We start from the raw sequence: 20,117 nt of genomic DNA on the forward strand, positions 1-20,117 counted from the left end.
CCAATCGAACTCCATAACAGTTCTCCTGCCACCGATTCCAAGCCAGCCACCCTAACAAATTCTCACCCAATCCAATTCTTAAATTAATTTCAACTTTCATGGATATAATCGTTACTTTTAACAGGAATATTCCACTCCTTGCAGATTTCTTCATTTAGCCCAAAATAAACCAATTTAAGGCTAAACATCTTCAATCTAATGTCTTATGTGATAATTTTGACAACATTTTCCACTGAATTACTCTGTTTCCCAAACAATCTTTTATTCCTTTCATTCCAGATGTGATAAATGGAAGCCGCCAAAGCTGTCTTTTTAATGAAGTTACTGATACTTTTCTTTTTTAACGCACATTGGAGCTCATTGATGATTTCAAACCAATTGCCTGGTCTATGATTGATTTTCACCTTATCTTTCATCAAGTTCCACACTTCCTTTGGGTATTTACAATCAAAAAACAGATGAGAATGAAAATCCATTTGAGAATTGCAAAAAACACAACTGAGATCAATAGAATCTTTCCATCTCTTCATTCTATCTTGTGTTCTAAGTCTTCCAAGAATAGCAAGCCGAAGAATGAAACAATGACTTGGTATCTTGTTTTGAAACCAAACCAAATCATACCAGTCAACAATTGTCTCATGGCATATAAGAGAAGAAGAGACCTGATTAACCGTGAATGGGACAATCTTACCTTTGTAATTCACCCAATACACTTCATCTTTTTTCTCTCTAATGAGCCTTGGCACAGGGAAATCACCCAACTGAGGAATCATTTCAAGCCATTCAGCAGGCCAATTCCAATTTTCATCAACAATAACATCACTAACTTTGTCCCTTATGTTATATCCAGCATTAGTAATTTCCCTAGGAGAAAGAACATAGCTCAAAGGTCCCAATTGATGCCAATTATCAAACCACATGAAAGTCTTCTCTCCATTTCCAATCTGAGAATAGAAAAAATCTCGCAAAAAAGGTCTAATCTTTAAAAGATTCCTCCAGCTCCAACTCATTTTATCTTTTGAACCCACATCCCAAAAGCTTCTACCTTCAAGTAAATAAAAATTAACCCATTTCACCCACAGGGAATTTTGTCCACTAATAAGCTTCCAAACTCTACTCGACAGAAGAGCAATGTTCCAGTCTTTGAGATTTTTTAGCCCAAGACCACCATAAATCTTTGGTTTGCAAATTTTATTCCATGACACCTTGGCAACTCCTTTACAATTCTGCCCACTGTTCCAAAGGAAATTCCTCATTATTTTTTCAACTTCTTTAATTATGCCTTTCGGTAATAAAACCACTGAAGCCCAATAAACAGGAAGCGAAGCAAGAACAACACTTATCAATTGAAGTCTTCCAGCATAAGACAGGGATTTGTTTTTCCAATCATTGACTCTCTTCTTTACTTTATCTATAAGACCCTTGCAATCTCTATTAAAAAGCTTAGTAGAAATCAAAGGAATCCCAAGATATTTCATAGGAAGTTTGCCTTCAACAAAAGGAAGAATCCTCAAAATTTTCCTTTTAAAAGGCTATTTAACATTCCCAAAAAAGATGTGACTTTTAGCTAAATTTGGAACAAGACCTGCAGAATTAGCAAACTCATCCATAGCTTTCTTGACAACTTTTATCGACCCAGAATTTCCATGACAAAAAACCATTAGATCATCAGCAAAACATAAGTGAGTGAGTTTCTGTTCTTTACATCTCCAATGGTATTTGAACTCCTTACTTTCTTTTATACACCTTTGAAGCATAAGATTAAAAACCTCCATAACAAGAGTAAAAAGATACGGGGACAAAGGACACCCTTGTCTAAGACCTCTCTTTCCTTGAAAAAACCCATGAAAGCTTCCATTTATATTAATCATAAAAGAGGAAGTCGTAACACAGTTCATAATCCAGGAGATCATAGACTCATGAAACCCAAACTCTTTCAATATATCATGCAAGAATCTCCAACTAACCGTATCATACGCTTTTTGAATATCGACTTTCATTGCACATCGAGCAAAACCCCTATCAATATGATAACCCTTGACAAGTTCTTGAGACAAAAGAACATTATCCAAAATTGAACGTCCTGGAATAAAAGCTGATTGATTATCCGAGACTAACCACCCAAGATGCTCTCTGATACGATTAACAATGACTTTGCTAATGCATTTATAAATCACATTGCAGCAAGAAATTGGTCGGTAATCCCCAACCTTGCCTGGAGTCGGGACTTTAGGAACTAACACAATAACCGTAGCATTAACTTCCTTCAAAATTTTCTTGGACAGAAAAAATTCCTTGACAGCATAACAAAAATCATTCCCCACAATCATCCAAGCTTTCTTAAAAAATTTAGAAGAGAAGCCATCAGGCCCAGGAGCTTTATCATCATCTATATCAAAAAGCGCAGCCTTAATTTCCTCATTCGTGACATCTTTAACCATATCAAGAGCTTGCTGGTTGTCAAGTTTTTTGGAAAACAAATTATCCGGCCTAACAATTGGGACAACATCATGCTCCACTCCAAGGAATTCACCAAAATAATCAACAATAACTTTATAAGCTTCTTCCCCTTCCTTCCATTTTCCATTTCCATCAAGGATTGTTTCAATTCGGTTCCTATTAATTTTCCCTTTAACAACTTTATGAAAGTAGGACGAATTATAATCTCCTTCCTTAAGCCAATGCACTTTAGCTCTCTGTTTTAAATAACTCTCTTCTTCCCAGCTAGCATTCAGAAAAGATTGAAGGTAAATTCCCTCTTCAAATCTCAGATCTTCATTACACGGGTCTAAATCAAGACTACTCTGAACCCGACATAACTCTTCTCTACACTTGGAAACTTTTTCTGCAAAATTACCATGAGAATTTAACAACTTTCTGAAAGGCTTTTTTAATAATTTCAGCTTCTGACACAGCCGAAACATTCCAAATCCTTCAATTTCAGATTTCCAGACATTCTCAACAATGGGAAGGAAATTATCTGACAGCACAAGCGAATTAACAAACTTGAATGGCCTAATCTTGAACTTCTTTTTGATAGGGAACTTAATAATCATAGGACTATGATCCGAGTTCCTGTAAGGCTGGAAATTAGCGAACACATTAGGAAAGCCTTCAATAAATTTGATATTCCCAAGAACTCGATCAAGCTTCTTCAAAACTCCAGATGCCCCACGCGGTCTTTGATTCCAGGTGTAGTGCAACCCATTACAATTTATATCCTGAACTTCAATACGATTGATGCACTCATTGAATTCCACCATACCCCTCATTATTTTGGAATTACCAGCCATCGAGTCCACAAGATCCCTAGTAACATTGAAATCTCCAACAATCAACCAAGGACAATCAGCCACCAAACAATAATGCTTTTCCAAAGAATTCCATAATTTCCTTTTGTCTATATAATAATTACAAGCATAGACAAAAGAAGAAAACAGTCTCTTATTCTCTTTGATGAATAGAATTTGACAATGCATCACTTGACTATTAGCATCCAACGGCATGACAACAACTTCATCCGGATCCCATCCAATGATAATACGAGTGCCTTTAGGGCTCATGTCTTGATTCGAAATCCACATCTAGTTCCCAAAAACATTATTACAAGTTGTTTGCAGCTTATTAAATCTCAGCTGGGACTCAAGAATAGCAAACAAAGACAAATTATTGCTTCTAATCACATTCTTTATTTCCTCCTGTTTAGGCCTTAAATTCGAACCCCTCACATTCCAGCACCCTATATTCATCAACATTGATCAACAATTAAATTTTCGGTGTTTGTCTCCTGGCCACCTCCAGTTAAAATCATCTCCTGGTCAACTTCATCTAAATAAGACATATCTCTTAATCCCAAATCAGCAAGAACATCAAAGGGGTTTTGTGATAATATCTCATCTTGATTATCTTTTCCTGAAGTAGAACCTATATTGTCAAAGTTAGAGCTAACTTTAAAATCCACTTGCTTTTTAGGAACATACACCTTTTTTTGGTTTTCTTCTTTTTTCCCCTGCATTCCTTCTTTCCTAGCATTAAAATTTTCAATAACATTTTTCACTCTTAGCCACAACTTTTCTTTTGGGATAAACACCCCTGTACCATTCACTTTCCCACTTTTATCCTCTTTTGACTGAAATACCCCTTTCTCTTTCCCATCTTTTTTGAGATTGCCCACAGCAAATTTCGAAATTTTTTCCCCATTATTCCGATTTTCAGCCCCTTTACTGTTTCGATCATCTTTTTTAGCACCTTTTTGCTTTTCTTGTTCTTCAATTTGATTGTTATTATTCTTTCTTTGATCACCCACCTCTATTGGATTTCCTTCATTGCTACCTATGTTAACTCCTTCACTAACAGGGGCAGTGTTTTTCTCCAAGGATTTGATTAAATCCACTTTTCCATCTTCATTAATAACTACACCAGAATTTACCTTTTGTCCTTTGTTGCTTTTCTTTGTGACTAAAATGAACCCATCATCATCAACTTTCTCTTTTTTCCCATTTTCTTCTATGTTAACAGCAACATCAGCAACATTATCAGTTTTCAAGCCATTTAGAATCCCACAATTGCTATTCTTATGCCCAGAAACTTTGCAGTGATTACAAACATCAGGTCTCCATGCATACTCTATCCTGCATTTTGATTCAACTTTTTCTCCTATCCCAAAATCTATTGAGACAACACTTAACTTTTTCATCCATTCTGATTCTGCTGACATTTCCACAAGAAATCGCATGAATGCTGGCCTTCCCCAATGTTCATTACACATTTTTTGAGTGATTTTGTCCATAGCAATTGGTTTCCCAATCTCATTAGCAATCAAAGTAATTCCTTTGCTGTTCCAATACTCCAACGGCACATTAAAGACTTTAACCCACACAGGGACATAATTGATTTGAGGTTTACTCAACACAAGACCTAGCCTCCATCTTTAAACAAACATAGGCACATTATTGATCAGCCATGGACCTCCCTCCAGCACACTCATCATGCCTTCATTTGAATCAAATTTAAAGAAAAAAAATCCTTCATCATTTACCATTATATCCTTCAACCCAAATATCTTCCACATCTTAAAAGAGAAGTGATTAACAGTTGGAAACGCAAGTTTTTTCCCCACAAAAAACCCATACAAAGTTGCATGATAAGGAGCTCCACCCAACATTAAATCTGCGTAAGGCAACTCAACTTTCCCATTAGGCTTTCCATCAACTTTTGGAATTACTTTGATATTAAGATCCACCACAGTATTTGTTGATTCAACCATACGAGCATAAGATTTTTTATTGTAATCACTAACCAACTTAGCTGCAGGGGATATAACAGGTTTCGAAAAATCCATGTTCAAGAAATTAGCTCCCTGTTCCTTCTTCATATTGTTACCAGAATCAACTTCCAAATTCCCATTCTCATTCATTGAATCTTTCATATCTTCATCATTACATATAATAGGATGATTAATTACATCCTTTTGTTTATTATCAGACATCACAGAGTGAACAGAATTAACAGGGATCGTTTGATTAGCAGGAGACTTACCCAAAATACCCTTGTCACTATTTGTTCCAATCACAGTTCCAACTTTCATTCCAGTGTTCGATTGATGTAATGCCCGCAGATCCGGGCTAGTCAATTTAGAGGTAATAGGGGTCGAAAACGACTTTTCGACAAAAAGATTATTTAGAATAAATAATCTTAACCAAATTGTAGAAGATGTCACAGGGTTTCCGTACATATAAAGAACGCCGAAATCCGAGTTATAACGAAGAAGTTATGACCCGTCGAAGTTTCGCGTCGGAACCGGCACGGCGCCGGGAAGCGTAAATAGTAAATTTATGATAGAGCGAGATTTAGATTTAGCGCTCTAAACGAAAGTCGTAGAATATGTTAAACTAAGAACTTCGATAAAAAGAACGCCCAAATCTGACTTCGTATGAAGAAGTTACGATTTTTCGAAGTTTCAGATTAGCAGTGTACAGTCCGAAATTCGAATATTAGATCGAGCGATTTTTAGCCGACACAACCTAAACGAGAATTGAAGATCTCATTATTAGTAGCGTAACAATAAAAAGACAGATGAAAATGGACATCGGATGAAGAAGTTATGAGATTATAACGGACCAATCCTGTCCCGGCCTGTTAAAAATATAACTTTAAAAATAAATTCAAAATTAGCCGAAGGAGTCTAAACGAAAGTTGTAGAGTGCGTCTCCACCTACGCATGGATATAAAGAACGTCAAAAACAGAGTTCGTATGAACGAGTTACAAATTATAATAGCATATTTACGTATTAAAATAAAGTATAAATCATATATACGTACACATATATATACATATGTATATATCATTAGAAAGGTATCGACGATGCGGTCATTATAAGACTAATGTTGAGTTCTTTCGACATTAGTTTAGTACAAATATCTTTAAATCTATTTAAAATAGTATTATAAAGGGGTGTTTAGTTGTTTATATAACTATAAAGTCATTAAGTAATTATGGGGGGTAGTTTTTGTAAATTCAATTACTATAAATAAGAGGCTTGGGCTCTCATATTTCTTGCACCATTCTCTTGATTTAAGAGTCTTTCTCTCCTTATCCCCCGAGCATTTCGGTCCCTCGTGATTCGACTTCTCTTTCTGTAGTTTTAGTATAGTAAGGTGAGCGCTGAAGCGCTGCACGAATCTTTCTTAGAAAGATTCAGCGACGAAGTTCTGCCCCTACAGAGCCCGGTTCCTAGCTAAAACCCCCTTGTAAGTAAGTTATGCTTACCTTATTTTAATATAGATTATATTTAAAATTAGTATTGTTATTATGAACTTATAATAAATATTTGAGCTATTATTATAACTTATATAAGTGTCGTTATAATATTTTTTAACTACTCGCGGTACGGGGAATCTGGTTTAAAGGGCCGCATAGGGTTGTTGGATTTCATAAGTGCTATATGCCAAAATGGTCCTGCCCTCCGGTGTTTTATGTCTGGCCCCTGTCTGTACATAGTGGTTGGAAAGTATTGTTTAAACGCTTATATAATAATAATAATAAGACTAATAATTAGTCACGGTAAATATTAGACTAAAATCTAGTGGTAATAATACTAGGTTTCGTCGAAGGAAATTATTTTAAAGTAAACGAAGCGTTGTCCGAGTACCGAGTCACCACCTTCTCAAGTGAGTGCATAGTTACTTTCATCTTACACATAGATATGAAGTATTTTATATAAACTACGTGCTATGTGTGCACATTATCTGAATACTTGCTGTCTATGCTGGTTGAACGTTTTATACATGTTTTAAAGGACTTAAATTGTATACGTATTTTATATATACGAAAATGTTGGGTATGAGATGGGTAAATGAATGATGAGAGATAGAAGATGACGTGAGTATACATTGGCAGCTACAGACTTAGTGCCTATGGGACAAACACCGGTAGCTATGGACTTAGTACCTTTTAGACGTTGGTAGCTATGGATTTAGTACCTGTAGGAATTGGTAGCTATGGACTTAGTACCTGTTGAACATTGGTAGCTATGGACTTAGTACCTATTAGATAAAGACTGGTAGCTATGGATTTAGTACCCGATGAATAGACTATAGCAGCTATGGAATTAGTGCTTTATGAACGAACATTGGCAGCTATGGATTTAGTGCCAGTCTCATAACCCTGGAAGTAAGGGACTTCGGAATAAACGAATGCAGGATAGATGACTCTTAGGTTAAATCCTTAAAGAGTAAAGAAGATAATGGGGATGGGTAATTGGGTTGATTGTTTGATTGAACATAATAATTATATTATTGTGGGTTGAAAACCCTATGTACTCACCAGGTTTCCCAACCTGACCCACTCAGTTTATGTATATCACAGGTGACGAAGTGAAGTGACATTACACTGAGAGATTTAAAAGAGATGTAGATCACTAGTGTAAATCATTGTAAGTCTGTTTATGCTTATGTTTCGGTATTAACGATGACATCCCAAACATTTTAAAATGAAATAAATACGTTTCTTCGAAAATGTTTTAATAACGTATTTACCATGTTTTTCTGGGAACAAATTCCGCAACCTTTTTATAAAATGAAGTACTCTGATTTTTATAAAGCATAAACAAAATCGGTCTTTTCTGGCCGTGATTTTGGGGATGTCACAATTGATTAGCAGGAGACGAAGAAGACCACCCAGCCACCGAATTCTTAGAAGAATTGAATCCCTTGACCATATCTGAAGTGACTTGAAGCAACACAAATCCTTTTTCTTCTTCCACTTTTTTCTCATCAGCAATCACCTTATCCAAAGCATCCAATTCCGATTTGATAAATTCTGGATCAACATTTTCTTTTCCATAGCTAGATTTGATTACCTCACGTATTCCATCTCGAAGAACAGCCTTCGATCCATCAGCAATTGATTTTGAATTCAAAAACTTCTTCTCTTCCCGTAACCGATTAGCTTTATCTTCCATTTTGTCTTTCAATCGTAAAGGTTTATTCACAGAGTAAGGTGAATATTCCTTATGAACCGCTCTTCTTCCCCTTCGTCTAGCTCCAACATCAGCTTCCAGATCATATTCGTATAGTTTTTTGTTAGCCAGATCAGGAGGATCTGTGTAATTCATGCCGAACATATTTCCAATTTTCCCGAACATCCCACCTCCAATCGCACAGACAATTGAAGACGGTAATAGATCAAATCCAATCAGGGATGGTGGAATTCCGGCACCGGTAAGAGCTCCGATCGACCAGAATTCCCGGCAAGTCACTCGCAAAAACAGGAACAAACGAGAGAGAAAATCTTAGAGAGAGAAAGTTAGAGAGAGAAAATCTTAGGGTTTAGGGTTTAGGGTTTAGGGTTTAGGGTTTCGGGTTTCGGGTTTAGGGTTTAGGGTTTAGGGTTTCGGGTTTCGGGTTTCGGGTTTCGGGTTTCGGGTTTCGGGTTTGGGGTTTGGGGTTTGGGGTTTGGGGTTTAGGGTTTAGGGTTTAGGGTTTTTTTTGGGAAAAAGGCCGAAGCCCCGACAAAAATTTTATAAAATCAGAAAAAGAAATACAAGAGTTATGTCATTTTAGGACAAACCCCTAAAATGACAAAAATCCAAATATCACGAAGGTACCAAAAGTAAAGACTAGGCCTAACGACATTGTAACCAATGGAAATACAATTTATTTTATCCCAACTCCACAAACCGGATTGGTCTTCAAAAATCCTTTCCAAAACGAATTGAACTTGCCATCTTCTCTTCCAATCTTCATATAAACAATCTCTATGTATGCTCCAAATCCCAAAGCTAATTTTAATGCAAATTCCATGATCAAAAATACCCCAAAAATTCCTCCATAAAATGATTATAGTATCTACAATCCAATTCCCAATGAAATCCACAATAGCAATCTTCTTTCTTCTCTCCGTCCTTTTATCATTATTACCATATAAGTAAAGCAAAAGTATGATGCTAAAAATGAACACACTTTCATCCTCTCTATTCACAATTATCCAACTTTTCCAATCCTTATCCCTATGATTCCCAAAAAATATATGTATACTCAAAGTCCCTCCAATTCTATCCAAAATAACAAATTTAATATTGCACTTGGCATCAAAACCTCTTCTATGCATCTCAAAGATCTTCAAAATTGTCTTCAATAAGGCCTTCCAATCTTCATCAATCCGAACAACTCTCAAAAAGTTATCTATAATTTCTCCATCTTCAACAAAACTAAAAAGAATATATCCGTCAATTCCATGAATGTGAAAACCATGTTTCCAAGATGTGTGTTCACTTTTAAGGGAAAAAGTGATAAAAATCCCGTTTCCGTCAATTCCTTGAATATACTCGCCTTGTTTCCAAGACGGAAAATCACTTTTAAGGGAAAAAGTGAGAAAAATCCCAAATCCGTCAATTCCTTGAATAAACTCATCTTGTTTCCAAGACGGAATTTCACTTTTAAGGGAAAAAGTGATAAAAATCCCGATTCCGTCAATTCCTTTGAAATACACACCTTGTTTCCAAGGCGGGGGTTCACTTTTAAGGGAAAAAGTGATAAAAATCTCGAATCCGTCCATTCCTTTGATATACACACCTTGTTTCCAAGGTGGGGGTTCACTTTTAAGGGAAAAAGTGATAAAAATCCCAAAACCGTCAATTCCTTTTATATACACGCCTCGTTTCCAAGACGGAAGATCATAACAATTGGGAAACCCCGATTGAAGATGATAAAAGTCCACTTCATAAGGCCTTAACCAAATGAAACTCGGGATCAAACCGAGATGCAATTCACTTTTAAGGGAAAAAGTGATAAAAATCCCAAAACCGACAATTCCTTTTATATACACGCCTTGTTTCCAAGACGGAAGATCATAACAATTGAGAAACCCCAATTGAGAATGATAAAAATCCACTTCATAAGGTATTAACCAAATGAAACTCGGGATCAAACCGAGATGCACTTTACTTTTAAGGGAAAAAGTAATAAAAGTCCCATTTCCGTCAATTCCTTGAAAATACTCACCTTGTTCCCAAGACGGAACTTCACAATAATTGGAAATAAATTCCATATATTGATGAAAAGTGACCACATCATAAGGTATAAACCAAATGATACTCGGGATTAAACCGAGTTGCAATCCAATTTTAAGGGAAAAATTGGTAAAAGTGTAACGCCCGGGTTTCAGGGCTAAGCATTTTTGTCAATGTAATAGTCTAGGTCAACTCTTGTAACTCTTTTTGAAGTAATAAAGATGAAATATTTGAGTATTATGTGAATTATATGTGTTTATTATTTAATTATAAATGTATAATTAATAAAGAATAAAAATGAGCGTCAAAATTAAAGTGTGAGATAATCCCAATATCTCTACATAAAGTTGTAGAATATGTCTCAAGGTTTCCGTGCATATAAGGAACGCCGAAATCCGAGTTATAACGAAGAAGTTATGACCCGTCGAAGTTTCACGACAGAACCGACACGATACCGGGAAGCGTGAATAGTGAATTTACGATAGAGCGAGATTTAGCCTTAGTGATCTAAACGAAAGTCGTAGAATATGTTAAACTAAGAACATCGATAAAAAGAACGCCCAAATCTGACTTCGTATGAAGAAGTTATGAGATTTTAAACAGACCAATCCTGTCTCGGCTTGTTAAAAATATAACTTTAAAAATAAAGTCAAAATTAGCCGACGGAGTCTAAACGAAAGTTGTAGAGTACTTCTTCACCTACGCGTGGATATAAAGAACGTCAAAAACGGAGTTCGTATGAACGAGTTACAAATTATAATAGCATATTTACGTATTAAAATAAAGTATAAATCATGTATACGTACACATATATATACATATGTATATATCATTAGAAAGGTATCGACGATGCGGTCATTATAAGACTAATGCTGAGTTCTTTCGACATTAGCTTAGTACAAATATCATTAAATCCATTTATAATAGTATTATAGAGGGGTGTTTAGTTGTTTATATAACTAAAAGGTCATTAAGTAATTATGGAGGGTAGTTTTTGAAAATTCAATTAGTATAAATAAGAGCCTTGGGCTCTCATATTTCTTGCACCATTCTCTTGATTCAAGAGTCTTTCTCTCCTTATCCCCCGAGCATTTCGGTCCCTCGTCATTCAACTTCTCTTTCTATAGCTTAGTATAGTAAGGTGAGCGCTGAAGCGCTGCACGAATCTTTCTTAGAAAGATTCAGCGACGAAGTTCTGCCCCTGCAGAGCCCGACTCCTAGCTAAAACCCCCTTGTAAGTAAGTTATGCTTACCTTATTTTAATATAGCTTATATTTAAAATTAGTATTGTTATTATGAACTTATAATAAATATTTGAGCTATTATTATAACTTATATAAGTGTCGTTATAATATTTTTTAACTACTCGCGGTACGGGGAATCTGGTTTAAAGGGCCGCATAGGGTTGTTGGATTTCAGAAGTGCTATATGCCAAAATGGTCCTGCCCTCCGGTGTTTTATGTCTGGCCCCTGTCTGTACATAGTGGTTGGAAAATATTGTTTAACGCTTATATAATAATAATAATAGTTAGAATATTAATTAATCGCGGTTATCGTTAGACTAAACCCTAGTGGTATTGGTACTAGGTTTTGTCGAAGGAATATCGTTTTGAGAGTATCGAAGCGTTGTCCAAGTGCTGAGTCACCACCTTTCAGGTGGGTGCATAGTTACTTTCAACTTACACATAGATATGAAGTATTTTATATAAATTACGTGCTATGTGTGCATATTATCTGAATACTTGCTATCTATGTCGGATGAACATTGTTATACATGTTTTCAATGATTTAAACTGTATATGTATTTTATATCTACGAAAATGTTGGGGTAAAACATGGGTAGATGTAATAGGTGATGTGTGATAAAATGATGAGAGGCCTCGATGTTGATGTTGTTGTTTCTGTCATCTAGCGGAGTATGGATGACGACCACGGACTCTTCTAGACAGTCCAGTGGAACACTAGCAGGCTCGCAACCTGTAGGTGTTTGTGAACGATGTGTTCACCGGTGTACTCCATCCCCCACATGGTTGCCTTTAGGACATTCATTGCTGAGGAATCCCCTTAGCAGTAGTGTCCGTCCCGATGATGATCCTTAGGCTAGGTCCCTTATGATAGGTGTTTAGGGACGTAAAGTGAGGATAACGGGAACGGGTAATCGGGTTATTGTTGATTGATGAAATTAATAAACTTATTTATTGTGGGTTGAAAACCCTATGTGCTCACCAGGCTCCCAAGCCTGAACCACTCAGTTTTATGTATTACAGGTAGTGGCGCATGAGCATAGATGTGATGTTTTGGACGAGGGATTACGGATATAGGCCTGTAGATATGAAATAATGTAGTAAGGCTTATATTGTACTGTTTATGCTTTTGATCTGTACGAACATGACATCCCGAGTCTTTTAATGAAATACATTTCTATGGAAATGCTTTTGATAAATCTTTATCACATTTTGTTTTGGGACAAATTCCGCAACACTTTCATTTAAAATGTAACTCTGATTTTTAAACAAAGCATAAACAAACCGGTCTTTTCTGGCCGTGATTTTGGGGATGTCACAGTTGGTATCAGAGCATTAGTTTAAGCGAACTAGGAATTTGTAGGATTTCTAGACTTAAACTTAGAATGCTAAGCGATGATTGTGAGGTGTGAGCACTAGCCTATTTTAGGAATTGTGCCTAAAATGCTTTTATGTGCTAAATGCTTTGTGCATAATATGCTGTTAATTGTTCGGATCTATGGTCTGTTGCCGACCGGATCTGGAAACCTTATGTGTTTAGGATTCTAAACGTACGACTACGATATTAGAACTAACATGTAAACGTTTCGGAGTGATAAGGACGATTTAAACGTCTATCCTAAATAAAGATCTAAATTCACCTTATTCGGTGTATAGATCAAGATGGCAAGGACTCGAAGCGGAAACGTGAACGCGAATGGAGATAGGAACCAACCCCCAGTGGTTCAACAAATACCTGTTGTAGAAGAAGTTGCACCTGAGCCAGTCACGATGGCCGGAGTGCAAGCGATGATCCAGGCTATGTTGGATCGTCAAATGGAGGAAACTAGACGTTTGCTCCAGCAAAATCGAGAGGAAGGCACTATTCAAATCGAACAGCCCGAGTTGAACGAAGGGCAGACTGAGGAAGGAGACTACAGTGGAACTGTTGGTCAAGTCAACCAACCAATAGTTCAAGAAAATAACCAAGATGACGGATTCGCGAGAAATAGATGCAAGTACAAGGATTTTCAGACTTGCAAGCCATCGACTTTCACGGGAAAGGAAGATCCAATCGGAGTCATGGATTGGATCTCGGAGATGGAGTTAGCTTTCATGACATGCGGTTGCAGAGGGAAGCTACAGACCACGTTTGCAGTGCGTCAGTTTCGAGGAGGCGTTGTACGTTGGTGGAATACTTTGGGGAAGACTTTAAGCCCCAACAAACCCCTGGAACTGACATGGGCAGAATTTCTGGTACAATTCAAACGAAAGTACTGCTCAGCTCAAAACCTGCTCGAGCTAGAGAACCAGTTTCTAACCCTAAAGAAGGGGAGCATGTCAATCGATGAATACACGAACAACTTCACAGAAAAGATGGAATTTGCCTTGCGTCTTGTTCCGGATGAGCTGACGAAAATTGATAAGTACGCAAAGGGATTACCATGGGAGTACGCAGTGCCAGTGCGTCAGGCACCTACTTTGGAGGCAGCTATCTGGGCTGCCAAGTCTGTGGAGGATATGATTAAGGGAAGAGCTGCCAGCAAAGTCGAGGTTGGCGAGAAAAGGAAATTTGACGGATCCTCAAGGTCCAGTAAGAAGGGTAGATTCTCGAAGTCGGGTTCGAGAGGGGGAGGATCATAAGCGAAGTGGTGTGACAAGTGCAAGAAAAAGCACTCTGGGAAGTGTGACGGAGGGGTCACTTGTTACAAATGCGGAAAGCCTGGGCACTATGCCAATGAATGCACGTTCACTAAGAAGGTCTGTTATGAGTGCAACGAGGAGGGGCACATTTCAAGGGATTGCCCGAAGAAGAAGGAGACGGGAAGACCCAACATACCACCGAAGCCGAAGGCAAGAGCCTTCCAGATGACGCTCGAGGCTGCAAAGGAGGCAGCAGACGTCGCTTCAGGTACCTTTCTTGTAAATGGTTTGCCTGCAAATATACTATTTGATTCCGGAGCCAACTACTCCTTTGTGTCGCATAAATTTGGTGGGAAATTAGCATTGCCTGTAGAAAAACTAGATAATGCCCTGATTGTAGAAGTTGCCAGTGGCAAATTCGTACCTGTTAGTAATCGTATTAGGAACATCGTCATTGACCTAAACGAAAACGAATTCCACGAAGAGCTATTACCCATAGAGTTAAACGGTTTCGACATCGTTTTGGGTATGGATTGGCTTAGCGCCAACGATGCTGAGATTCAATGCCGAAAGAAGATAGTAAAGGTAAACCCACCCGGAAAGGAATCATTTATGGTGTACGGGGACAAACGCAGAGTGAATTCTGGAATCATCTCCCTGATGAAAGCCAGGAAATGTTTGTCAAAGGGATGTGCATCATACTTGGCATTCGTAATCGATGCCAAGAAGGAGAAGAAAGAGGTGCAGAATATACCGGTTGTGTGCGATTATCCGGAAGTCTTTCCCGAAGATCTTCCCGGATTACCACCTGATAGACAAGTGGAGTTTCGTATAGACTTGTTACCAGGAACAACACCAATAGCAAAGGCACCTTACCGATTAGCACCGACGGAGATGAAGGAGCTCATGACGCAACTTCAGGAGCTGTTGGACAACGGTTTTATTCGACCTAGTTCATCACCCTGGGGAGCTCCGGTGTTATTCGTGAAGAAGAAGGACGGAAGTATGAGAATGTGTATAGACTACCGAGAGCTGAATAAGGCAACGGTGAAGAACAAGTATCCATTGCCGAGGATTGATGACCTATTAGATCAGCTGCAAGGTTCGAGCTACTTCTCAAAGATCGATCTTAGGTCAGGATATCATCAGCTAAAGGTGAGAAAGCAGGATATTGAGAAGACTGCATTCAGAACGAGATATGGACACTACGAGTTCTTGGTTATGTCATTCGGGCTAACCAATGCTCCCGCAGCATTCATGGATTTGATGAATAGGGTTTGTAAACCATTCCTCGATAAATCCGTGATAGTGTTCATCGACGACATTCTCATCTACTCGAAAAGCCAAGAGGAGCATGGAAAGCATCTACGGGAAGTATTAGAAGTGTTGAAGAAGGAGAAGCTTTTTGCAAAGTTCTCCAAATGCGACTTTTGGATACGGGAAGTCCAATTCTTGGGTCATGTTGTTAACCAGGAGGGAATAATGGTTGACCCCGCAAAGATTGAGGCTGTGATGAAGTGGGAACGTCCGAAAAGTCCCACAGAAATTCGAAGCTTTCTAGGATTAGCCGGATATTATCGACGATTTATCCAAGGCTTTTCTTCGATAGCTGCTCCATTAACAGCTTTGACTCATAAAGGAGCTACATATACGTGGAGTGAGAAACACGATGAGGCATTCGAGAAACTAAAGAAGAAGTTATGTGAAGCACCGATACTTTCTCTACCCGATGGAGTCGAAGATTTCGCGGTTTATAGTGATGCTTCTGGAGTCGGGTTGGGTTGTGTTTTGACCCAAAGAGAAAAGGTGATAGCATACGCGTCTCGACAATTGAAAGAACACGAAAAGAACTACCCCACTCATGATTTGGAGTTGGCAGCGGTAGTTTTTGCCTTAAAGATATGGAGGCATTACCTCTACGGCACGAAGTGCAAGCTCTTCACTGATCATAAGAGTCTCCAGTATCTCTTTAATCAGAAGGAGTTGAACATGAGGCAACGACGTTGGCTAGAACTTCTCAAGGACTACGACTGTGAGATACTTTACCACCCAGGTAAAGCAAATATTGTTGCTGATGCTCTCAGTCGGAAAGTCAATTTTGAAAGGAAAAGGCCAAGAGCATTAAGAATTGAAGTCGTCTCGACGATTGTGGAAAGCATCAGGAAAGCTCAAGAAGAAGCTTTAGAGAAAAATGACCGAAAGGAAGAACGTTTGGGAAGAACGTTAGTGTTCGGTACAAACAGTCGTGGACTGAAGGTATTCCAAGATCGAATTTGGGTACCTAAGACGGGAGGAATAAGAGATCTTCTAATGGAAGAAGCACACAAGACCATGTACTCGATTCATCCCGGTAGCACTAAAATGTATAGGGACCTAAAACCCTACTACTGGTGGCCGACGATGAAGCTCGATGTTGCGAAGTATGTGGCCGAGTGCGTAACATGTGCGAGGGTTAAGGCACAACATCAGAAACCGTATGGGAGTTTAGAACCCTTACCTGTACCCATGGGTAAATAGGAAGACATCACCATGGATTTTGTGACTAAACTGCCCAGGACGAAGAACGGTCACGACATGATTTGGGTAGTCGTGGATCGTTTCACCAAGAGTACACACTTCATAGCAGCCAACGAGAAGTGGTCTATGGATAAGCTCGCAAATGCTTACGTGAAGGAAATTGTAAGACTTCACGGTGTCCCTCTTACGATTGTATCAGATCGTGATAGTCGTTTCATGTCAAGGTTTTGGAGGAGTCTACAAGAGGAGTTAGGTACAAAGTTGTGTTTGAGTACGGCTTACCATCCGCAAACTGATGGTCAGAGCGAAAGAACGATTCAGACGTTGGAAGATATGCTGAGAGCATGTACCCTCGAATTCCAAGGGAATTGGGATGAGCACTTACCTCTGGTAGAATTTTCCTACAACAATAGTTTTCACTCGAGCATCAAGATGGCTCCTTATCAAGCCTTGTATGGGCAGAAGAGTCGTACGCCGTCTTGTTGGCTTGAAGCCGGAGAGAAGCAGTTTATGGGCCCCGAGATAGTCCATGAGACTGCTGAGAAGTTGAAGGAGATTAGGGAAAGGATGTTAGCAGCCCAGGATCGTCAGAAGAGCTATGCTGACAAGAAAAGACGACCGATAACTTTCAAAGTTGGGGATTCCGTTTTGCTTAAAGTCTCACCGTGGAAGGGACTTATACGATTTGGGAAACGAGGAAAGTTGAGTCCAAGGTTTATTGGACCGTTCAATGTTCTTCAGAAGATAGGGAACCAAGCTTACAAGCTGGAATTGCCCGAAGAACTCAATGGTATTCATAACACTTTCCATGTGTGTTATTTGAGGAAATTCACGGGAGATGTTCCCGACATAATTCCAATCTCAGAGTTAAGCATGGATGAAAATAAAAGGTTGATCGAAGAGACTGAGGCAATTGTTGACCGTAAGACTAAGAAGTTACGACGCAAGATGGTCGACTTGGTGCTAGTCCGATGGAAACATTCGAATGGGCCGAATCTCACTTGGGAAACAGAGGATGACATGATGAGTCGCTATCCACATCTGTTTGCTGATGCATGATTCCGGGACGGAATCATCCTAAGGGGGAGAGAATTGTAACGCCCGGGTTTCAGGGCTAAACATTTTTGTCAATGTAATAGTCTAGGTCAACTCTTGTAACTCTTTTTGAAGTAATAAAGATGAAATATTTGAGTATTATGTGAATTATATGTGTTTATTATTTAATTATAAATGTATAATTAATAAAGAATAAAAATGAGCGTCAAAATTAAAGTGTGAGATAATCCCAATATCTCTACATAAAGTTGTAGAATATGTCTCAAGGTTTCCGTGCATATAAGGAACGCCGAAATCCGAGTTATAACGAAGAAGTTATGACCCGTCGAAGTTTCACGACAGAACCGACACGATACCGGGAAGCGTGAATAGTGAATTTACGATAGAGCGAGATTTAGCCTTAGTGATCTAAACAAAAGTCGTAGAATATGTTAAACTAAGAACATCGATAAAAAGAACGCCCAAATCTGACTTCGTATGAAGAAGTTATGAGATTTTAAACAGACCAATCATGTCTCGGCTTGTTAAAAATATAACTTTAAAAATAAAGTCAAAATTAGCCGACGGAGTCTAAACGAAAGTTGTAGAGTACGTCTTCACCTACGCGTGGATATAAAGAACGTCAAAAACGGAGTTCGTATGAACGAGTTACAAATTATAATAGCATATTTACGTATTAAAATAAAGTATAAATCATGTATACGTACACATATATATACATATGTATATATCATTAGAAAGGTATCGACGATGCGGTCATTATAAGACTAATGCTGAGTTCTTTCGACATTAGCTTAGTACAAATATCATTAAATCCATTTATAATAGTATTATAGATGGGTGTTTAGTTGTTTATATAACTAAAAGGTCATTAAGTAATTATGGAGGGTAGTTTTTGAAAATTCAATTAGTATAAATAAGAGCCTTGGGCTCTCATATTTCTTGCACCATTCTCTTGATTCAAGAGTCTTTCTCTCCTTATCCCCCGAGCATTTCGGTCCCTCGTGATTCGACTTCTCTTTCTGTAGCTTAGTATAGTAAGATGAGCGCTGAAGCGCTACACGAATCTTTCTTAGAAAGATTCAGCGACGAAGTTCTGCCCCTGCAGAGCCCGACTCCTAGCTAAAACCCCCTTGTAAGTAAGTTATGCTTACCTTATTTTAATATAGCTTATATTTAAAATTAGTATTGTTATTATGAACTTATAATAAATATTTGAGCTATTATTATAACTTATATAAGTGTCGTTATAATATTTTTTAACTACTCGCGGTACGGGGAATCTGGTTTAAAGGGCCGCATAGGGTTGTTGGATTTCAGAAGTGCTATATGCCAAAATGGTCCTGCCCTCCGGTGTTTTATGTCTGGCCCCTGTCTGTACATAGTGGTTGGAAAATATTGTTTAACGCTTATATAATAATAATAATAGTTAGAATATTAATTAATCGCGGTTATCGTTAGACTAAACCCTAGTGGTATTGGTACTAGGTTTTGTCGAAGGAATATCGTTTTGAGAGTATCGAAGCGTTGTCCAAGTGCTGAGTCACCACATTTCAGGTGGGTGCATAGTTACTTTCAACTTACACATAGATATGAAGTATTTTATATAAATTACGTGCTATGTGTGCATATTATCTGAATACTTGCTATCTATGTCGGATGAACATTGTTATACATGTTTTCAATGATTTAAACTGTATATGTATTTTATATCTACGAAAATGTTGGGGTAAAACATGGGTAGATGTAATAGGTGATGTGTGATAAAATGATGAGAGGCCTCGATGTTGATGTTGTTGTTTCTGTCATCTAGCGGAGTATGGATGACGACCACGGACTCTTCTAGACAGTCCAGTGGAACACTAGCAGGCTCGCAACCTGTAGGTGTTTGTGAATGATGTGTTCACCGGTGTACTCCATCCCCCACATGGTTGCCTTTAGGACATTCATTGTTGAGGAATCCCCTTAGCAGTAGTGTCCGTCCCGATGATGATCCTTAGGCTAGGTCCCTTATGATAGGTGTTTAGGGACGTAAAGTGAGGATAACGGGAACGGGTAATCGGGTTATTGTTGATTGATGAAATTAATAAACTTATTTATTGTGGGTTGAAAACCCTATGTGCTCACCAGGCTCCCAAGCCTGAACCACTCAGTTTTATGTATTACA

General features: G+C 38.2%; 1 protein-coding gene across 1 annotated transcript; it reads right to left on the bottom strand.

Annotated features, from left to right (window-relative positions):
- Window positions 1–203: 203 nt before the first annotated feature.
- On the bottom strand, window positions 204–1,478 carry LOC111894340 (uncharacterized). The gene has a single exon (XM_023890415.1). The coding sequence runs from the start codon at window positions 1,476–1,478 to the stop codon at window positions 204–206; it is 1,275 nt and encodes a 424-aa protein (XP_023746183.1).
- Window positions 1,479–20,117: the final 18,639 nt, after the last annotated feature.

This window comes from Lactuca sativa, chromosome 5 (genome assembly GCF_002870075.4).
Source record: "Lactuca sativa cultivar Salinas chromosome 5, Lsat_Salinas_v11, whole genome shotgun sequence".
NCBI lineage: Eukaryota > Viridiplantae > Streptophyta > Magnoliopsida > Asterales > Asteraceae > Lactuca > Lactuca sativa.